This window comes from Silurus aristotelis (assembly GCF_946808225.1).
Source record: "Silurus aristotelis genome assembly, chromosome: 16".
Classification (NCBI taxonomy): Eukaryota; Metazoa; Chordata; class Actinopteri; order Siluriformes; family Siluridae; genus Silurus; species Silurus aristotelis.
In genome coordinates this window covers 7,070,583-7,094,526 of record NC_139589.1, presented here as the reverse complement: position 1 = coordinate 7,094,526, position 23,944 = coordinate 7,070,583, and the positions used below count along the sequence as shown (strand labels likewise).

Below are 23,944 nucleotides of genomic sequence, written 5' to 3'. Positions count from 1 at the left end.
CAGCATTTCCTCATCAGACTATTTACACTGGTGGTGTATAACACTACAGATATGGGCTTTTCTGTCTCTTGCATGCACACAAATCCATGCAATAGTGGCCAAAATGTCTCTGATCTGTATTACAATTGGCCTGCATGCTAATGTTAATGTCCATTCCCTAATCATACACTGTTCAGTATCTTAGATACAATTGCCCATCACCTATACAAGTGTAAAACTAAAGCAAATGTTTGAAGGTAAAATGTTTCAGTACAGTTTCAAATTAGAATGAAAAAAAAAGAAGCTAGAACTGTCAAACTCCTAAAGAAACCTCAAATTACATATTTTGGTAAGAATGGACCAGTCTTATTTGTTAAACCAAAACCTTCAGTCTTCTCTCTGATGTCAACTGAGTGTTTAGTGACAGAAGATGACAGAAACAATGTATCACATGCTGAATAACAGTGTACCAAGTATTCTGTTCAGTTTGGCCTGCCTACTGTTTTGCTTCATGTCTTCCTCAGAGCCAGGGTTTGGTAATTATGTAAGAGAAAATAGATATTAGCATTACACTGCGCTTCCATGCACAAGCCTCTTAGGTCCTCTATATGAACTTTAAAATATGTCACTATTTCTAATAGATATGTAAATGTATATGGGATGGGCTTTTTAATTTTATGCAATAAAGGTGCACTGATTCCTCTGTCAGTTTCTGCACTGAATTAAACCTACACATTTTTTGCAGCCAAGGCATGTCTGTGTTAGTAGATAAGTACTGGGGGTTAATACATAGCCACACACTTAAAACATATGTCTTGAACCATGACGAGTGCCTTACCAACGCCAAAAACTTTTGAGGGATGTTCGTTTAACACTTATGCTAATGTTTAGCGGAAATGTTGCAAGTGTAAAAATTATCTTTTCTGAAATCGTGCCTTTGTAATTTTGGATAATGACTTTTATTAAAAAGTCAAAAAAAAAGGTAAAAACGCACAATAAATAATATAGTCTTATATCTAGTAGTAATACTTTCACTACCTAGTACTGGGAGTTGGAAACCTCTGGTTTAGGGCTCAATGAGACTGTTACATGAACAAGACACATTAAAGTTTAGCTTGCATTATAGAAGATAGTATTTCTCTCTCTCTCTCTCTCTCTCTCTCTCTCTCTCTCTCTCTCTCTCTCTCTCTCTCTCTCTCTCTCTCTCTTCTCTCTCTACTACACATAACTCTAACATGCATGTTTATGGTTTCACACAACTTTCACTGTTTACCTTTTCTAAAACTTTTACAGTGAAACCAATGGATATGCACTGGTGACACCAGTGAAAAGTAAATTTTATATGTGATCATTTGTAAAAAACATGTGAAGGTGCATTAACACCCTGAAAGTACATCATGTAATTTGGTCATATAATCTGATCCAAACAATGATCTATGTGAGAAAATAACGTGTTTGTAAAAATTCATGCTTCACTCTGGACTGTTTGAAACTCATTCTAACAACCAGCATAAACATACATGAACACAAACAGACGACTTTGATGATAAGACAGTTCTGACACTGGCACTTCTGCTTTTTATGCCAAGTTGTGTTCCTCATTAACCTGAGTCTTCTGATATGTCAGTCAAAAATTGTAAATAATGTGACAGCCTCTATTTGTAAAATAAATTGTGTCTCATTACATGATGACGGAGGTAATAGCATCAGCATTAAATCCTGAATAACACTTTTACACAGTGCTAAAACTCACAGATATTAAATTCTCCAATCTGATTGGGTCAGTTGGTTAAAATCATGGTCAGACTTTAATAAATGCTAATAGTGATTTATGACAAATGCCTGTTGGATGAAGACAACAGAGTGTGTTTTGGGCTGGAGAAATGTGTTTACTAAGCGATGATGGGTGATGAAGAGTTAGAGGGGTTAGGCTCATAGAAGGATTAGAATCAGATCAAGACTAACTTATTTGTAATTAGGACTGTTTCAATTGCTGTGCTAAAAGATAAATAAAATGCACTAAGACTCAGTGTTATAGAACAACAGATGGTCCCTGAGTTACGATATTTCACCTTAAGATTTTTTGATCTACTGTTGATAATAGCAATACAAGAATTATTTAAAAATATTACTACACCATTTCACCATTCTTTAAAACTCCTTAGTAAACTAGGCCATGCCTCGGGTAATTATATTTTTAAGTTATGATGGGGTCATCGGAATGCATCTCCATCATAAGTGTGGGACTACTTGTACATTTAGGTGGTAACAGCAGCTCCACTTAATACAATCCCAATAGTAATTTGCATTCCTACAGCACATTCTGTAATGTTTCCTTCCTTACATAACAAAGGGTTTCACAGCGATTACTGTAACAGCAGACTAATGCCTTGCTTTGTGAACACTGGCTTTGACATTATGAAACAGCTCTGGGTCTCTTAGTCCATCAAAGGGAAGTTTGTAAGGCCACAGCACACAAATACATCCTATGCAACTGTGTATTTCCAGCTTTGTGGCAACAGTTTGAGCCACTTATGGGTGTGAAGTGTCCAGATACATTTGGCCACACAGAAATTTTTATATGGTGTAAACACACACACACACACACACACACAATATATATATATATATATATATATATATATATATATATATATATATATATATATATATATATATATATATATATATATATATATATATATACAGTATATCACAAAAGTGAGTACACCCTTCACATTTTAGCAACCATTTTATTATATGTTCTCAAGGGACAAAATTATAGAAATGAAAATTGCACATATTTCAAAATAGTAGATGTGCAGCTTATAGATGTTGTTGCTGGGATCCTCATCCACTACTTAATAATGACACATGGCTCTTCCCCACCTTCTGTTTGAGAATGCCCTATAGGTGCTCAATAGGATTCAGGTCTGAAGACAAACTTGGCCACTCCAACACCTTCACTTACAGCTCCCTCAGCAAGGCAGTTGTCATCCTAGCAGTGTGTTTGGGGTTGTTATTATGTTGGAAATTGGAGGAGCATAGGGTGACATATAAGGCTAGAGTGGAGGAAGGTGCACAAAGGTAGACTATATTCTATGTCGGAGATGCAACCTGGAGGAGATTGGAGACTGTAGGGTGTTGGCAGGGGACAGTGTAGCTAGACCGCATCGGATGGTGGTCTGTAGGATGGCTTTGGTGGTGAAGAAGATGAGGAGGAGAGTGAGGACTGAAAAACTAATAAGATGGTGCAAACTGAAAGAGCAAGACTGTAGTGTGAGATTTAGGGAAGAGGGAGGAAGTGCAGGAGTGCAATAGGAGTTAGAGGTTGGCAAAACAGAATTTGGATCAGCAGAGAGATGACAAATTCTGGCAGGAGTCCAAGGCAATGCGAAAGCAGGTGAAGAGGGATGTGGCAAAAGCCAAGAAAAAAGGCATATGAGGAGCTGTATGAGAAGTTGCACACTAAGGAAGAAGAAAGGATTTATACCGATTGGCCAGGCAGAGGGACCGAGCTGGGAAGGATGTGCTGCACGTAAGAGCAATAAAGAATGTCGATGGAAATGTGTTGACCAGTGAGGAGAGTATGTTGAGTAGATGGAGGGAGTATTTTGAGCAGCTAATGAAAGAGGAAAATGAGAGCGAGAGAAGTTTGGATGATGTGGAGATGGTGAAGCAGGAAGTGGATAGGATTAGTAAAGAGAAAGTGAGAGAAGAGATTAAGAGGATGAAGAGTGGAAAGTCAGTAGGACCAGATGACTACCAGTAGGAGCATGGGGATGTTTAGAAGAGATGGCAATGGAGTTTTTAACAAGATTGTTTAACAAGATTTTGGAAGGTGAGAGGATGCCTGAGGAATGGAACAGGAGTGTGCTGGTATCAGGTTTTTAAGAATAAGGAAGATACATGGGAATAAAGTTGATCAGCCACACCATCAGGTTATGGAAAAGAGTAGTGGAAGCCAGGCTGAGAGAAGAGGTGACCATCTGTGAGCAAAAGTATGGTTTCATGCCAAGAAAGAGCACTACAGACGCATTATTTGCTTTGAGAATGTTGATAGAGAAGTATAGAGAAGGTCAGGTGGAGTTGCATTGTGCGTTTATGGATTTAGAGAAATCGTACAATGGGACCCTGGCGAGGCCTGTAAGGTGTGCAACCCATCTTGGAAAACCTTGTAAAACTGGCCACTGTACTGTAACTAGTAACTAGTTTCAGGGTGTTCTGTTCTTCCTATAGCCTAGGCCATCTTTGTGGAGAACAACAATTTTAATTATCAAATCCTCAGAGAGTCTTTTTTCCATGAGGTGCCATGTTGAACATCCAGTGGTCAGTATGAGAGAATTGTACTCAATGCAGCAAATTATTACTGCTCTAATACAAGATACAGAAATTTGTATGGTGCTGTTAAGCAGAAAAAAACATGAACATGATAAATAGGACATGTGGCTTTGCATGGTTACGTGACATACAGCTGTTATAACTTAAGGTGTACTCACATTTGTTGGCAGCTATTTTGACGATAATGGCTGCATGTGAAGTTATTTATAGAGGACAGTAAATTTATACTGCTGTAGAAGCTGTAAATTGACTACCCTAAAATATATTCACGTTTTATTTCAATTGTATTGTCCCTCGAAGATATACTAAAATAGTTGCTTAAATGTAAGGACTGTATAATTTTTTAAACAGCACTGTACAAAAGATACTGTATGTATATTTTGTGAGATGCTGTATATGTTGCATGTTGTAGCTTTTTAAGCTGCATTTATTTGTACTCACATGTGCACAGATCATCTGTTTCTTTTTGTGCATCAGTTTTTTTATTTATTCACTGTGGGAAATTCTGTCACACGTATACACACCCTTCCTCTCTTGTCACCCACATCCCCACCACACCCAAACTAACTGCAAGCCCCAAAAACACACTACCGGTAACTCTGTCAAAACAGACAGACAGACACACACACACACACACACACACACACACACACACACACACACACACACACACACACACACAACATTCATTCACACGTGATTCAAAAAGAGAAGTAAGAAAATGTGCTGTTTCACTTTTCATCTTGATCAAGCAGGTGTGTACATTCTTGCCTGGTCCACTTGCCCTTGTCAAAACAATGCGTCAGTAGCAATAATTCACATGAGTAAAAGTAAAAAAGAAAATTACAACAGTAAATGCGAGCCAATAAGTCACTGTAAAAATCTACTTGAGTAATTACTTTATAAATGACTTTTTAAAGCAATATAAGAGTAAACACTACATCCATTATCAATATCATATAAATTAAGGACATGATAGCTTGCTCATGTTAATTATAAAATTAAGTCTTGCTAGGTATTTAATAATTTAGCAAAGATGTAAAAATTGTGTCATGCTAGAGAAGGTTTGGGTCTCCTAGTTAAGTAAAGGGAAAATTGAATATTTAACGCATCCAAAGTCATATTCAACTGTGTGCTTCCAATTTTGTGGTAACCGAAAAGTCAGGTGTCCCAATACTATTATCTGTATAGAGAATATTTACCACAACTGGCAACCTTCTACTGATTATCCAATTGAACCCATATGCTGCAAAAAACAAAATGATAACTAGCTATTATAGCTCATTCTTCTACATAGAGAATAACCCTAGCTCTTAATGCGTCAGCAGTTTGGATTTTGACCAGTGAAATGCTCATATCTCATGAATGCTAGATGATCAGTTATTCCCCCGAACAAGGCCTTAATAGTAAAAGTAAAACTAGTTTTAATTCAAATTTGAAAACTTTCACACATTGCCATTGCAATTGTTGGATAAAATGTGATTTTTGTTAGTCATTAGAACAATATCTTGCTTATACGTAAAATAAAAAAATATATAATAATTTGAATAAGCCTAATGTTCCCTTTCAGCTCTATTATTAGTGTTAAAACAAGTGTTTGTAGCATGACTGAGTGTTTTTTGCCTTTTGTATGTAGTTTTTTGTGGTTTAGTTGTGACTTTCTATAATTTCCAGGTCTGTCTTTTGGTCAATATGCTATGTATGTATGCTCTATGCTGCAGATTAGTTGTTTTCTGCAGCAAATGGGTTGGTTTCTGCCTTTAAAAAGGCTCCTGCCAAATCAATAAATATTAATGTGAAATGTAAATTTATTCTCACTTCTCTTACTTCTCACTTACTTTAATGTTGATCTATTTTTTATAGTTAGTTTTTTTTAATCCGTGGTCTACACTTACACTGCCCCTCACACAGCCTCTGCTACTCAACATTGTGATAAATGCTGTCTCCATACACTCCACTGTGACCCTGTAGCATTATAGATGTCTGGCTTTTTCTGAAAGAAAACAAAAACAACCACCCACAAAGTCACTATATTTATTGTGTTCATTAGTTCACTAATAGTTTCTCTTATATGGGTCCAGGCTTATGTGGCGTATGGGTATGATTTCTCTCACTGTGGCATTTTCTGTGTATTCAGAAGAACACAGTTTTAATGGATGACCTTTCTTGCTTGTCAGTGTGAATAGCATTAAATCTGCCTCACTCTAACTGGAACTGACAACGAATAAACACATGGGGACCTTGTGTAATGAAAGGAAGGGGGGTTCACAAACTCCTACTAGTTAGATATTAGTTGCTTCTCAAATTCTGCATCAATTTGGAAGAAAATTTACTTATTGATATTATTTGGTTACGGTGTATAAACAAAGTAAATGTAGTCTGAAAACACCAGTGGTTGCTAATATATTCTATTGATGCAAGTAATGAGTTAAACAGCAACTGCATTATGTTAACAAGACATTTTTTTGGCAGTCAGGCTATTTTTGTAACTTCCTTTTAATTTGTGACGCAATCCGGAAGAATTGGGCCTTTATTACACAGTTTAGTGTACCGAAGCCTTTCAAATGTGACCCACAAATTAGCATTACAGAAGACAGACAAATTCACAAATTAGCATTAGAGGAAAAAGGCCAATCCTTGAATTAGCATTATACTAAAACAGACCAACTCATGGATTAGAATAACCCATTAATTAGTGTTGCAGCAAACCAGATGACCCTTCAGCTAGCATTATGCAGAAAATGCAGGAGAAGCTGCATGGCTCTGAGCACTGAAACAGAGTGTTCACCAAAGAGTTTTCTGTTCAGTTAATTTATTTTAGAAAAAAGCAGTTTCTCATTGAAATGTATTTTATATTGGTGCATAGTATATTGCTTCCTTTGCTTATCTACCATGAATTCAATAGGTTACTTGGCTAGTTCATGTTAGCCATAAGCTATATTACTTTTTAATTTAATATTTTGTTAAAACTGTTTATGCCAGCTAGGTATAACAACTAAACTCTAAATGCTGGAGTGTGCAAAGATATAGGTACTAATAAGGTGTATCTGTTTCTATAACTTTAGACATTATTTACTTATTTTTATTTTCTGCAGATATCAGCCCCACCCGGTTCATACACCACTTTTGTTTCCACTTAAAAAAAATATCTGTTTATCTTATGTTTCTTATCTTTTTTTCACTTCTCTGTTGCCTTATTTTATTAGTTGAAGTTTCAAGTTAGTCATGTGTTTCTGAGCATTACATTTTTGTGGGTGTTTGTTAACTTTACCTGCCTTTGCTCTAACCCTTACCATGAAATTTGTACTGTAATTTGAATGTGATTAATATCTAATGTCAAGGCTTTTATGTATGTGCAGCACTTAGAACTCTGACTATATGTTAATACAATTTGATCTGCTGTATCATGTTTATGCAGAAAAAAAATAAAACATGAAACTATTAGATCTGTGTTTCTTAATCCTCTTCCTGGAGCACTCACACCATGTAGTTTTTTTTCTATACCAACAACAAAAGAACATGATTGGCTAATTAACAGGCCTGAACTTGGTTTAAGTTTTTGAACACTGTTTTATTTTTTAGATCTAATGACAAACTTAAACTGTGTCTTTTTTCCTTCCAAATTCAGGATTGATAAATCTTCTGTTACTGCGCTACGAACTCGGTAAGTTATCTGCCCTCTTCAAACACAACACACAGAGACACACAGACAGACACTTACAGCGTATAATAAGTTATCCGTGTATTTGTATAGGCATGGATTAATGGACAGTCGCTAGGATGATGAGTGTGTAATTAACATTATTCCTAGCTACAAAAAGGGCCTGGAAAGCTACATGTTCAAAAGGTTTCTTGTCTCTCATTCAGGACAGCACATGCAGAGGCACTTATCGCAATCAGATTTCTATTCAGCAATCACATAATACGAGCAAGGAACACAAATAGAACAGTTCAGTTTAAAAATGGTTTGCAGTCTTGATTTAGAGTTACAATCTACTGATTGCTCTGTTATGCACTTTTGATTACAGATGTAATTCACATGGTGTGCAAAGCAAACCAATCTCTAAATATTATTTAATTAAATGTATATATATATATATATATATATATATATATATATATATATATATATATATATATATATATATATATATATATATATATAAAATTGGTCAAAGATTGACTAGAAGAAAGTTCTGTGGACAGATCTAGAATCCTAGATCTCCTGGGAAATTTATACCCAAAAACTCTCGAGTTTTTATAACCTTGTTGGTATTGGTCATACTCATTTCTATATTAATACATACACAAAGCCTTGCAGAATGGCAATACAGATTAACATCTAACATCTGTGCTTTACATTTGTAATTATTTAAATAAGGCAAAGAGTCTATAGTGTCAGCTCTGTGCAGTTGCCAAAGGTAAAGATGTAACTTTTCTGGATAATCTTCAAGTCAAATGGCCTTGGACTTTGTGGTTTCTATGTATTATGCTGTATCTTTTAACGAACTTAAGTATAAGGAGAAAAAAGGGAAAAATGTACCTGTATTGTAGATATTTTATGCAACTCTAAATGGATAATGAATAAAAAATTGGTAGTGGTAATGAATTGCAGTAGTATTAAAGGAATAAAACACTATGGGGCCTTTATTTGAATATAATCAGCTTTGGGTCAGCAATGTTCAATTCGTCCTGTTACTTCAACCTGGCATTGATTATTTCTCTTTGAAAGCACAACCTGTTGTGTTTAATTCATTTCTTAGATTTATCAGTTCTTTCTTTCTCTCCCCATCTCTCACCTCCTCTCTAATGGGAAATGGAAAGGATTGCTAAAGTTCTATATGTATTGTATAAACATATACAGTGAGGAAAATAAGTATTTGAACACCCTGCTATTTTGCAAGTTCTCACACTTAGAAATCATGGAGGGGTCTGAAATTGTCATTGTAGGTGCATGTCCACTGTGAGAGACATAATCTAAAAAAAAAAAAATCCATAAAATCACAATATATGATTTTTAAACTATTTATTTGTATGATACAGCTGCAAATAAGTATTTGAACACCTGTCTATCAGCTAGAATTCTGACCCTCAAAGACCTGTTAGTCTGCCTTTAAAATGTCCACCTCCACTACATTTATTATCCTAAATTAGATGCACCTGTTTGAGGTCGTTAGCTGCATAAAGACACCTGTCCACCCCATACAATCAGTAAGAATCCAACTACTAACATGGCCAAGACCAAAAAAGCTGTCCAAAGACACTAGAGACAAAATTGTACACCTCCACAAGGCTGGAAAGGGCTACGGGGAAATTTGCAAGCAGCTTGGTGAAAAAAGGTCCACTGTTGGAGCAATCATTAGAAAATGGAAGAAGCTAAACATGACTGTCAATCTCCCTCGGACTGGGGCTCCATGCAAGATCTCACCTCGTGGGGTCTCAATGATCCTAAGAAAGGTGATAAATCAGCCCAGAACTACACGGAATGACCTGAAAAGAGCTGGGACCACCGTTTCCAGGGTTACTGTTGGTAATACACTAAGACATCATGGTTTGAAATTATGCATGGCACGGAAGGTTCCCCTGCTTAAACCAGCACATGTCCAGGCACGTCATAAGTTTGCCAATGACCATTTGGATGATCCAGAGGAGTCATGGGAGAAAGTCATGTGGTCAGATGAGACCAAAATAGAACTTTTGGGTCATAATTCCACTAAACGTGTTTGGAGGAAGAAGAATGATGAGTACCATCCCAAGAACACCATCCCTACTGTGAAGCATGGGGGTGGTAGCAACATGCTTTGGGGGTGTTTTTTTTTTGCACATGGGACAGGGCGACTGCACTGTATTAAGGAGAGGATGACCGGGGCCATGTATTGCGAGATTTTGGGGAGCAACCTCCTTCCCTCATTTAGAACATTGAAGATGGGTCGAGGCTGGGTCTTCCAACATGACAATGACCCGAAGCACACAGCCAGGATAACCAAGGAGTGGCTCTGTAAGAAGCATATCAAGGTTCTGCCGTGGCCTAGCCAGTCTCCAGACCTAAACCCAATAGAGAATCTTTGGAGGGAGCTCAAACTCCGTGTTTCTCTGCGACAGGCCAGAAACCTGACTGATCTAGAGAAGATCTGTGTGGAGGAGTGGGCCAAAATCCCTCCTGCAGTGTGTACAAACCTGGTGAAAAACTACAGGAAACGTTTGACCTCTGTAATTGCAAACAAAGGCTACTGTACCAAATATTAACATTGACTTTCTTAGGTGTTCAAATACTTATTTGCAGCTGTATCGTTCAAATAAATAGTTAAAAAATCATACATTGTGATTTCTGGATTTTTTTTTTAGATTATGTCTCTCACAGTGGACATGCACCTACGATGACAATTTCAGACCCTTCTATGATTTCTAAGTGGGAGAACTTGCAAAATAGCAGGGTGTTCAAATACTTATTTTCCTCACTGTATGTGTATATATGTGTATGTATAGTATATCTTTGTCATTAGGGAATAAGTGAGGATGAACTGGCTGAATGAGGTCGTGACTACACGGACATCTCACATCCATTTGCTCTAATACACATGGAAATTATCCACTGTTTATCCTCACTTCAAGTTGGCCGCTACATATCAAACCACAGACACGATGAAAGGCAAATTTTAATATTTCCAGCTGTAGTGTACGCTCATGTCGGCTCACATGCCCACAGAAAGAGCAAAGTGCATTTTATTTATAGCATATCCATTTTCAAGGTGAATACTTTGAACCTGTAGTGGATCTGGAACCTCTGATGTGCTTATGTTTTGCCCATGAATCAGCATGCATTAAAGCCTTGAGCCATTATCCTCTCCTGATTAGACGAGTAACGTTCTTCAGATCACCATATAAAATGGTTTGAGTAAGTAATAATATGAGAATAAGCAGGAGTCCAGTGAATAAATATAAACTAAATGTTGAACTTATATCTTGAACAAATTTCAGGTTCAATTTCAAGTTTATTTCTTTTGCGCTTTTACAATAAACATTGTCTCAAAGCAGCTTTAGAGAATTTAAGAATTAAAGTGAATTACGTGTATTTATTCCTGATGAGCAAATCTGGGGCGACTTCTGCATCGAAAAACTCCCTAGATGAATGAGGAAGAAACCTTAAGAGAAACCAGACTCAAAAGCGGAACCCGTCCTGATTTGAGTATTATCAAGGATGTGATTATAAATCTTAAAACAATACAAAATACTGGAGAGTGAGAACTACTGTACCATGAATACCGGAGTGTGTGTGATTATGAGTAATGTCCATTCTACAGTCTTATAAAGTCAGTTGACATTGTGGAACCAGGAGTTACTGATCAACTCATACAAAAGCTCAACATTTGAGATCATCATAGATCCAACACCAACTCCTTCATGCCAGAGCCTTTCAAAATTCAAAGAGATCCAATGACCAAACTCTACATGAAGTGGGATCCAAATGGCGCTGGTACGTCTCTAGATGGTTAGGGATGTTTGCGGGGTCGGCACCTACTTCTTTGAAGGTCCATAATCTTCATGAGGTGGGACACAACTGGAGCTGGTGCTCGTGATGCCTCAGGATAGGCAGAGAAAGAGAAGCAGTGGAGAGGAATTAGCGTAGCTGCTGTTTATAATATTAACAAGCACAAGTAGATAATGTGCATTTGATCAGATAAACTGGAGCACAAGATTATGATATGTGATATGTGTTATGTGTAGACCTTGTTTAAAAGATATGTCTTTAATCTGCGCTTAAACTGGGAGAGTGTGCACTAGAAGTCCAAAGTCTTGTGATCCATAGTCATTTACACATACAGTTTATAAAGAAGTAGTCCAAGTGATAAGATGCTAAATGCTAAATGATCCAATGAAACACTTGCATCCTACAGGAAACATAGCATTTTAAAAGGTTCTGTGGATAAAATGTTGAGGTTAGAAACACTATACAATCATTTAAAAAGCACAACAAATTGTGATGTTCTTACCAAAGCAACTTTTAGATAGATATATACGTGAATGCTATTTTGAACTTGAATGCACAGTAACTTTGCAGAATGATTACTTTGACATTTTAGAAGTTGCTGGTGAATCTCCTATATTGTGTCTTATCTGGGAACCCAATTACAGGGAAAATAAACCAAGAAGTGTGATCCTGCAGGGTCATTCAATCACTTTGTATAATAACAATAATTACATTGTCCCATGTGAGAAAGGTACACTATATTTCTTACCACACTTCTGGAGTCATACATTTGTAGAGGACGTCTTTGAATGCAGTTAAATTACATTAAATTAATAAAAATTCCCCTTCACCTGAACTAGGAGATCCGAACCTGTTTCAGCCTGACAATGCCCCTGTGCACAAAGCCAGCTGAAAAACAAATAGTTTACATGGGTTGAAGTGGAAAATCTTGAGTGACCTGCTATATAGTTCTGACCTCAACCCTACTGAACACCTTTGAGATTAAGAGCAGTGTTAAACAGTTTTTTATTCACCAATGATTCGATGTTCATGGAAAAAATTGTTCACAGATATGGGAAAATAATCAGCAACAGGGTGATGTGATCTGCACTTAAACAAAAGGGGAGTAACTGTTAATAAACCAAAACTGATTATGATTCAAATTTGAGTGTAATAACACCACATCCAAAATTATTTATTCTTTTTATTCTGCTTGTCATGACAAAGTCCTCTGTCATGAAAATAAGTGTTTTCAGATTTTTCTCTATACTTAGACTAGAGAGTATATCCAGTTAAACAGCATCTTAGAAATCAGTTTATGTGGACCATACAAATCCATTTTTAGGTTGTTTTATAGAAACAATAACGTACAACAGGTGCAATAATAGAAACCCTGCAGCCAGCACTACTCCAAAAGCTGCTTTAAGAAAAATTTAATCATCTATTTCTGACCAATCAGATTCATGAATTCAACAGGTAGCGACAATTTTGAATGAACTACACAAGTCACACCTATGAATCATTGGCAACGAACATGTGATTCCGAAAATGTGTCAGAATTATAAAGAATCATGTGTCCATCAGGGTTTGGATGCTGTAGTGCATTTTCTTCTAAAAATAATATCCGGTATTGTGTAACTGTAATCCAGTGATGTTCGCTTTGGCGAGCAGTTACACTGGTAACAGGTGGTAGCTCCACATCTCAGTCTTCACCTGCTGTTCAGTCTCCCTGACAACAGAGTGCACCATTCTGTGTGCCAGGCACATTGGCTGGCAGGACAGATACAAGCAGAACGTTTATATAACACTATAATACAGTGTTCCCGGGTACACCCAACAAATTTTCAATTGCCTAAATAGAATTCTCATGATAAGATTTTGCCATATGTTGTTACCTTCATGTACTGGTCTGTGACTCTTTATACATTTGACCCTAATCTGAGAGGACTGTACTGGTAAAGGTTATGCTTATGCTCATGATATAGGAAGGTCAGCCTTAGCCTGGATGCTAATTGGAAATGTTTCAGCTGGTTGTATGGTGCTGCTCCAAATACTTCAGGGATGTCTTTTAGGCTGTGTTTTTTGTATCACAGTTGGCATCATTTTTATATCCCAGTTGTTTTTGCAATAACTGTTAAACATGTGTTCAGGTGGCATAATGTGAATGAGAATGAGAATTATTCAGTAAATGTGATTTTAAACGGATTCACACATGAATGCTAACAATTTAATGACTGTATTTGACAAAAAAAGTATAATTATAGTGCATTTGAATTAGTATGCTTTTCTATGAGCTTTAAGATTTTTTTGTTAAGTTTTATCAATGTTCTATGTTATTTATACATAACATGCCTGTATTGTGTTGGGTAGGACACATTACCTACAGTATTATTAATAGATTGTATACCTTTATCCTTACATAAATGTACATAAATGTTATAATGTTGTGTAAAGGCCTCATAAGGGACCAAATCTAAAGTTAAATTCTCTGACAAGTGCTTTAAACATTAGCAAATTTATTGCACCTATGTGCCATCAATTCCTGTCAGTCTATATGCCAGTCTGGTTTGTTCATGATTTATTGAAGTATGTCAAATATCAACTTTTCCCATTGTATGGGTAATTCAAGGTTTATATTATGCATCCTGTTGGCATCATCCATTGTTATTAATTCCTACCCCATTTCTACAGCCTTCCTGTCCATCCGAGTGTGTTATTTATCAAACCAAGCTTGACAGAGCTGGTATATAGGGCTAACTGGGTTTCTGTGAGGACAGAAGCACTTCTTCTCTCTCTCTCTCTCTCTCTCTCTCTCTCTCTCTCTCTCTCTCTCTCTCTCTCTCTCTCTCTCTCTCTCTCTCTCTCCCTCTCTTTCTCACTCTGCTCCCACCCCTTACAGACACAACAAAGTGAAGTGCTTCGTATTCATCCTAGGACAGAGTAATAAGTAGCCATTGCACGCGTATCTCTTGTTCCATTTTGTACACGAAAATAGGAAATTGAGCAACCAGACAAGACAGAACAGTGAACATGCCACGCAAATTGTGGTAAGTTTAGCATGCATAGTGAGCTATATATTTATTTACAATAATAAAATTATTATACAGCTGCAATGTAAAACCAACTAAAAAGCCTAACAGTTTATTTTTTGTGTAACTGTTGTAACTGTTGTAACTATTATTGATTTGTCTGTTTACCTGAAATCTGGGGAGATGAGAGAGTTGATCATCCAATTCATCATATTATGTATGTGCTTACCATGGGCAAAATATTTGACGTTTACCTGTACTACAAAAAAAGAATAGAAAATATTCACACACAATCTTCTTTGAGACAATATCTGTTGTGAAGCACTATAGAAATAAACTTGACTTAAGTATAATGAAAGTTCTTATACCAGCTGTTGGGGCAATCAACATGTATTTAAAATATGTGACTAACATTCAATTTAAGCCTATTTGGCTGTTTTGCCCTGGCAATTAATGAAAAGTCTTTTTAGCGTAGCTGCAGTTTATTCTGCATTTCTAATCCAATTTCACAACAATATACCAATACAGTTAAAATAATACTTACTAACTAAAAGTTTTTGTGGTAGCGATGCACAGATCGCGGTCTGCCGAGATGACCATATGTTATTCTCCCTGAAAAACAAAAGAAATACATTTCACTGAAAAATTCATGAAAGTATTCTACAGAAATGTTCTTCTTTAACAAGTGATTAAGTAAATGATGTGGTGTGTCTTAAATTAAAAGAGCAAAAGATGAATGAGCATTGTTTTGTAAGCTTTATATGTTGCTGGAAGCAATAACAAGTTAAAATTGTAAGTTAAATAAAAGTTTTACGTCGATCCTGTACATCATTTATCTTTTCACTTGTAAAAGCTAATTCACAAATTGTCTGCAAGACACATATAAGTGGATTATAAAAATGTGTGTAATCGTTAACATGGTGGCCCTTATTGAATATGAACTATAAGGTTTTATTTTATTTTATTTATTTTCGTTGGCAGATTGCTATGATGTACAAGCAAAATTACTTTAAATGCCCTTCCACCAGGTGTTCATTGGTTCAAGTCCCAACAATAATACATTACAAGTAAAACTTGTAATGTAGTTTTATCCATATACTGTACACATATGAATTTAGCAGACCACCCACTACTTGCTTTACTCTCTGGGTGGGAGAAATGGCATACTCTGTTTTTCAACCTCAGCACAAACAATTACGGATGTCTATGAGCTCATGTACATGAAGGAGACAGACAGCAGTTTGAACAAACTGACTTCAGGTGTCTTGAAGAAGCATTTGTTATCCCTCACTATGCCAGGTGGTAGCTGTTATATGCTTTGTTTAGTGGGAATTGGCAAGTGCCCATATAGGGGAGAATATGGGGGTTTGGGGCACGGAAATGAATGGAATATGCTATAATAAGGAAACAATCTAATAATTGATAGTAATTCACATCACCCCATTGTGTTTTATTTCTAACATAATGCAAACCATGCTTTATCTTTGATATCAATATCACCATTGCAAGACTCATTGTGTAATAAATTACAATACAATGCTATCATTGTCTATATCATGCAGTCCCAAACTCTTCTACTGCTTAAAACTCTGCATAAGGTCCCCAGGAGAAGATTCTTGGGTTTATGTTAATTATAAAATATCACTTTATTATGTCATCTTTAATCTGGAAAAGGCTAATTTACAATTTCCAAATACATTTATACATTTATATATTGCTCTTGCATCCTAATTTCTCTGGAGAGTTCTTCACACCCCCTTTAGTACAGTCTGCTTGCATTTTCTTTTTCCTGGAGTTTTGTGGCTCAGCAGTGACTACTTCTCTTTCACTCCACCACTCATCCCTTAATGCTCTTTCACTCTGTAGTTCACCACCAGCATCTCTCCCTGTTCTATAGTGGGCTCATAGTGGCGCCTTTGTCTGATAAAAAATAGATGTGTAGCTCCAAGTCAAGGGTGCTCAGTCAGGGAGAAAAGTGTTACACAACCAGTTTTGAACACGTAACTGTAGGTTTTTTCTTTGTTCTAACAAAATACAGACAATTTACTGGTGCATTTTTCTGTTTACCTTGCACTAAGTCTATGGTACGAATGCAGCTATCAAGTAATGGACATCCGACACCAATTTTCAAGCATACATTTTGGGTAATTTTTTAACTTAATACAAATGATGGTGATTACCTCAATTCATGGGATAATGAGCCCCTATAATAAGATGTAATACAAAGGATTCTCAAAAACTGTGCACCAGTATCTGACCTCTTCCACAATAATGTGCAAAACCACAGTAGATATTTAACTTTAATTTAATCAATATGCCATGCAGAAAAGGCCAGGTTCGGCATGAACACTAAGGACAGTGAAGCCTAATGCTGTATGCTGAGTTTGGGAACAGAACTGTGCACTGAGCAATTTCTCTTCTCGCTGCTATGAAACTAAGCAGGGAATTGAAATTGATGTTGGAGGAAGCTTACTTGTGGCTTCTTGTTCTTTGCTAGAGATTTAGGCAGAAGTCCAGACTTTCAAGTATTTATTATTTTTTATTAGATACTTACTGTTTCTATAAATAATTGATACTTTAACATACTTAAAATATATTTTAAAAATTGTGTTAAAATATATTGCCACTAATTTTTAGTAATACAAATAGCAGCAATAATACCATATACTACTACTATTGATACTACTTTTTCCATCTACTACTTCTACTTATACTACTATTACTACTACTATTCTACTGGCAATGCTGCTCCTTCTACTGTCACTACTGCAAATACTACTCCTATGGCTGCTTCTACTACTACTAATACCTACATACATTCATACATACATACATTCCTCAGTTGTTTCCAGCAACATGCTTTGTCAGGATTTTTTCGGCTGAATAATGGTTTTGTTTATGCATTTGCATATTAGATTTAAATTAATTTTAATCGTTAAAAATTCCACCGTATCGTCCACGGTTCTGAATAATCAAACGTTAGTGCACACGCAGACATTCCACATGAAAACATCCACCATCCATCCATGCATGGTGTAATGAAGAACTTTTACTACCTACGTTTTACCAGTAGAGGGACCTAGCTTCTCACTCAATCACACACACACACACACACACACACACACACACACACACACACACACACACACACACACACACACACACACACTAGTCCTCTGCATTAGTTTAATTTAATTCTAATAATGTTTGTTATTTGCTTCCATTTACTCTTTCCATGATCTGATTTTATTGATTGATATATCATCGATTATTTGTCAAAGCTTTGTCATTTGTACAAAGCAACCCAGCAAAAAAAGCAATTCCTCATGGACGTTCAGACCACTTGTAACTACATGATCATGCATTAATATTGGAGTTGCATAGATAATGATTAAGTGAATACATATAAACTACTGGTCTATTATAAAGCCTGTAATGGTTTTGTTTTTGATATAACGTTCGGTCCTCCCAAAAATATTTCGAATTAAATTATTGACATACTTAAAGATTGGTAATAAATGCAAATGAATGATCCTGCTTGCAGACAAGGTTTTTATTATCTATTTTAAAACTTGTTTCCAATGTTAGAAATACTGTGATTGTTTATAATAAATGTTATACACATTTTCTGTTCATTGCCTTGATGAAAATCCAAAACTATTATTGACACAAAAGTCATGCATCAGATTAAATAATACACAAACAGTTAAAAAGATATTTAAACACAATCAGTGCTATTATAACATTTTTACAAGTTTTGAAATGTTAATCATTTCCTGCTTCTTTGTACAAATAGGCATGTTAAGAGAGGCAAAGAAGATCCCAAAGATCCTACAGAACCCTTTTAGAATCACAGAATCACAGAACCAATGCTCATGGTACAAGAAGAGGCTTTTTCTAAGGGAACTCCCCAAAATACAGCCTCTAAGTTTCAGCGAGTGTCTGAACAACCATTTGAATTGTGTAGCCTAAAACAAACCAATTGGCCATGCATATTGTTGTATGTACTGTAACTTCTGTTGAAATGTGTGTCTGTATGCATATATGTGTGTTATTATATATATATATATATATATATATATATATATATATATATATATATATATATATATATATATATATATATATATATATATTGTCTTTCTTTCATTCAGATTCATTAATACTGTTGCATATACTCTTCCTTACTTTCTCTTTACTCCTCTCTCTCTCTCACACTCTCTCTCTCTCTCTCTCTCTCTCTCTCTCTCTCTCTCTCTCTCTCTCTCTCTCTCTCTCTCTCTCTCTCTCTCTCTCTCTCTCTCTCTCTCTCTCTCTCTCTCTCTCTCTCACACACACTTTCTATGCAGTGACAGACGGGTTTGGGCCTTTACCTTTAGTGCAATGCAAAGATATTTCTGGAAGCAATGTTGAAGCTGACATTTTGGCAAAAAAAAAAAAAAAGCACTTCTGCCTTGATGGTTACAGAATGGATGAACATTATCCATTATGTATCTAAATGTGTTGCTAACTGTCAGACCTCTAACCCAGAGAAAGCCCAGAGAAAGCGAGACAATTACACACTATAAAAGGTCAGAGAGAGAACAGGTGAATAACAGAGAATGGACACAGGATGCCAGAGCAAGAAAAGGAGAGAGTTTAGGTCAGCACTGTTTCATTTGCTCTGTGCAAATGAACATCTGTGCAAAGAAAAGAAAGTATGAGCAATGAGCAATATGATGTGGTAAGGGCAGACATCACAGTTTCCATACTGACCACACCAGCTAATACAGAGCTGCATGCATCAAAGTGGGAGGATTTTATCAAGATGAAAAGGCTGGCAGATAAACCTGTCTCTGTGTCCTCACATGTCTGGTGTCAAGCACAACTGGTTTCCCTACTGCAGATTCCTGTCTGGGAGCATCACCCATTCTGGGTAAATTTTCATCTTGTGCCAATGATCTTAGGATACACCCATATACAGATGTATAGCATACATACCAAATTCATGCTAAATTTATGGTAAAAACTGGGCAATGTTTTATCCAGTGTGCAACTTCAAGTTTTGCTAAATCTCTGCCCATTGTAGCCTGAGATTCATGTTCTTGGCTGATTGTGTGCCTGAAAATCCCAAGAGATCAGCAGTTTCTGAAATACTCACACCAGCCCATCTGGCACCAATAACCATGCTATGGTCAAAATGAAAATCAAACTGAAATCACATTTCTCCCCATTCTGATGTTTAATGTAAATGTAAACTAAAGCTCTTCACCCATATGTGCATGATTGCATGCATTGCACTGCCTCACCGTAAGTGGCTGATTGGACAGTGTACAGTGATGAGGTGTACAGATGTATGTAAGTAAAGTGGCATGTGAGTGTATGTGTCTCTGTAAAAAAAAATTATAGGAAATATCTTTAAGGAATAACCGTGTTTCTGAAATTCAATCCATTTGCAGAGACATGTAGCATCTATGCCATAATGTGACAGTCAGTCATGGCCGTGCACACTAAAAACCGATCCCTGAGCATGTCTCCCATCTCATCAGCTGTGAACGCTTATTGCGAGAGTCTGTCTTTCTCTGCCTGCCTGCTGGAATGAATGGTCTTAATGAAGCACTCTGAGTCTATAGAGCAATGTGCACTACATTTAACCTCCAGCCCTCGCCGCCATTAATTTCTCTTTGACTTTTTTCATCACACTGCAGACAACAGTTGTCTATAAAATTCTCGCTGTCTGTATTTACAATGATAACAACCACTTGCATTATTTTACATGCATTTTTTTAATCATCCAAAATTGTATATAATGTGGCAAAATGAGTATATATTTTATATACTTTATATACAAAAACATATATAGATAGATGGAAATAGAGCCAAGAATTCTGAGCCCATCAGAGATACAGAGGGATAGATAACAGAGATTTTTGTGAAGAGTTGTCTGGAGTTCAAACAGATTATGTTTTGTGCAGCAAATATCAATTTCTGTATTCAGATACAAATCTACAGTGGCCATGACCTACCTACACAATCATTGTTTTTTTTTTCTATTCTTATCATTTAAAAATGAAAATGTTGGCACTGACAGTTCCTCAACCTCAGCTTCATTACGTTTAAAAATATGGATTACATAACAAGGAAAATATTTTGTGCAACCTTCATGTCAGTCAAAGTTTTTTCTTTATAGAAAATAAATGAACAGCAGCATGCATTCATGGACACCAGCTCCCAAAGGGAATGTTGGCATGGTTATCTTATCAGTGTCTTGTTTTCACATGCACCTCCGAATTACAGCATGTGCTTCACCTGGTTAGAGAATAACACCCTCTAGTGTTTTTGTGCATTCTCCATAACATAAAGTGTTAACACTTTCATTCCCCCAAAAATCCTACATGCTCTTTGCATTTAGGGTTAAACTAGTTACAAATCACCTATGTAATTTAATATCCCTGCACAAACTGTATGTATGCCCAATTAATTTTGTGTGGGAAGGGCTATTTTTTACAATGGCCTCAGAATACTTTATCATCTTCTCCTGAATAAGCATTGGCAAATGCAAGGTGCTGTGTGGAAGCTAGATTCACAGGGACAGAGCAAATTTGCATGCTGCCAGCATCTCATTACTGACCATTCTTCTAAGTGGGATAAAGACTGAATCACTGCCATGTGATTTAAAGCAATAGCCATTCAACCAAGTTATGCATTCTTTTTTAAATTATATCCTTTCAGACTATTTCACACTGCTAGCTCATTAGAGAAAACCAGGTGAAACTTTCTTACCTCCTAAAAGCTTATTTTTCTTTTAGGATTTTTTTGCACTTTTGACCCAACTACTTAAAGATTTACTTTCCCCAAAAACAAAGGAGAGTCATACCTTGATATTATAGATTTGTACGTGGATAGTACTTGCTGATTTGACTTCTCTAACTGTAATCCTATGATCGCCCACTGAATGCATTCTAAACTTTTTTAAACATATTTAGATGTGTTTGCTTTGCCCTTGTTCAAGGACCTTAAACCACAACTGCAATAGTACAAATGACAATTGTAGGTCGCTCTGGATAAGAGCAGTTGTCAAATGCTGTAAAAGGTTTTTCCTTTGCAAGAGAAAAATAGGATGCCATTACTAAATTGAATGTTCTTATTGTTATGTTTCCTGGATTTTTAGCGATTGTGCAACTTGTAAGCTTATGCAGCTGTTATGTGTTATTAGTGATACTATCATGAATCTCACAATAATGTTGATAAGCTTCAGAAATAATTTTGTTTACAGAGCCTTTAACCTTAATCACATCTAGGGCAAAAATAGGACAGATTCTGCAGTCAATGGCTGGTAATTATTCAATTGCCACTGCCTTACTAAAAATACATCTGTATATTTGCAAAAGTATTACATGGCAATTAATAAAAAAGCAAAATAGTGTCTGAGATTGTACAACTATTTTTCATGTGCGAGATGAAGGGGAGCTGTTCTTGTATTTGTCAGTGAGCAGAAGACTAAAGTCTCAGACATAGTGTAATCAGAAAATCAATTTAGGAATAGGTATGTGAATTGGTACGATCTGTTCTCGTTCTATGGAAAAGGGGTTAGGTTTAGCCTGGAATGCAGGAAAGACAAAGGTTTGAGAGGCATGTGGACACAGCACATAGATGTTCTACATATTGAGAGAGGATCACAAAGGTTAATGAGGCAAGGACAGATAGATAAGGAGAGACAAACATGCAGTGAAATGCCAGCTGAAAGGGACGGCTGGTGGAGCAGCACGAGAAAGACAGACACAGAATGGGTGAGAAAGGGAGAGGAGGAGGAGATAGAGAGAGAGAGAGAGAGAGAGAGAGAGAGAGAGAGAGAGAGAGAGAGAGAGAGAGAGAGAGAGAGAGAGACATACAGACAGATGATGAAGGATGCTCATAAACAAAGACACTCGCTCTCGGGGAAATAGTGGAATAGCGTCGGCTGAAGCTCAGTGCCTCAGTAATGTAGGCAGACTGCAACAGAATCCAGGTGCGAATCTGTCATTAGAGACTGTATCAGGAGACATGTCTGAGCTCAGATCTAGAGTGCGCTGCAGGAGAGCTGGGATACGTGCAGCCGTGGCTCTCATCGGACTCCTGCACCGCTCACGCAAACAGCGAGAAAGAGAGCTACTCCGAAGCAGAGGCAGCCAGCGGTGGGTGAGCGTGTGTGCATGCATGTGTGTATGTGTGCTCACGTCTGTTCATTCTCAGGTGTGAATAGTCAGAGATAAGTGATTACTACTGAAGTGGACTAGTCTTTTGGCTGCATGCATTGGAGAAACCTGCATTTTCTTAGGCATTGCTTCATATTGGTGAAATGTGGACACATGTAATAAAATTACTGATTGCATCCGTCTGCTCTGTACCTTAGAGCGGTCCTAAGGAGCTTTGTTCATCCAAATCTAAGAAGAATTCGAAGTTTTCATTGATTAGTTCCTGAAAAGACTCTGTTGCTGGGTCTGCACTTTCACCTTTTGCTGTTTTTGGTTATTCTCTCTGTTATTTCACCTTATTCCATTCACTCTCCATTCATTCAGTTCCACAGTCTCTTATTTGTTCATTATTGCAACTCTTGGCTGCCAATTGATGGTTAAAAAGTATTACATTCTCTTATCCTTTGTGCCAGGGGCATGTTTGTTCCTAAACAAGCCTTTAATAAAGTATAAACTGTTACCAGTAGCTTAAAGTGCAAATTAAACTGTGTACATACAGTCCATTAAAGTACATTAAAGTCCTTTACATAGACAACAAATAACAAAATATTAGGCAAGACATACAAACATATAAGAAACTCAGAAATGCCTCTAATATCATGACAGACTGGAAAAAAATTTCTTTCATGCATTTATTTCTTTTCTTCAGAATTAACATATACTGATTGGAGTATGATTTTTTTTTGGTTCACCTTTTTTTAATTGCATCAAAAATATACAAGCCAATCAAGGTCCATCATGCAAATAAATTCTATGTAACACAGGCTTTCCAGAGGGAGGGGACATTTTTAATTTACATATTTACACAACCTTGATTTTTCTTTAAACTTAAAAATTGTTTATGCCTTATATTTATTGCAGAAGCAGTATGACAGGCAAAACTATATACCTGTAAGAAGGATAATTGCAGCTAT

The 23,944-nt window shown here is 36.5% G+C and overlaps 1 protein-coding gene across 8 annotated transcripts in view; it reads left to right on the top strand.

Moving 5' to 3' along the window:
- The window catches only part of rap1gap2b (RAP1 GTPase activating protein 2b), a 40,893-nt gene that overhangs the window by 925 nt on the left and 16,024 nt on the right, over nucleotides 1–23,944 (top strand). For 4 of the 8 annotated variants that reach the window (XM_083565604.1, XM_083565603.1, XM_083565600.1 and 1 more), the window contains exon 2: nucleotides 7,949–7,984. Coding sequence is in view for 6 of the 8 variants with exons in the window: in XM_083565600.1 (XP_083421726.1) it covers nucleotides 7,949–7,984 (36 nt within the window). In the remaining 2 variants the exon portion in view is untranslated. Of the gene's footprint in view, nucleotides 1–7,948; nucleotides 7,985–14,514; nucleotides 14,836–22,579; nucleotides 22,971–23,944 lie in introns of those variants that run through there. The other 4 variants (XM_083565602.1, XM_083565601.1, XM_083565598.1 and 1 more) reach the window with 4 other exon arrangements.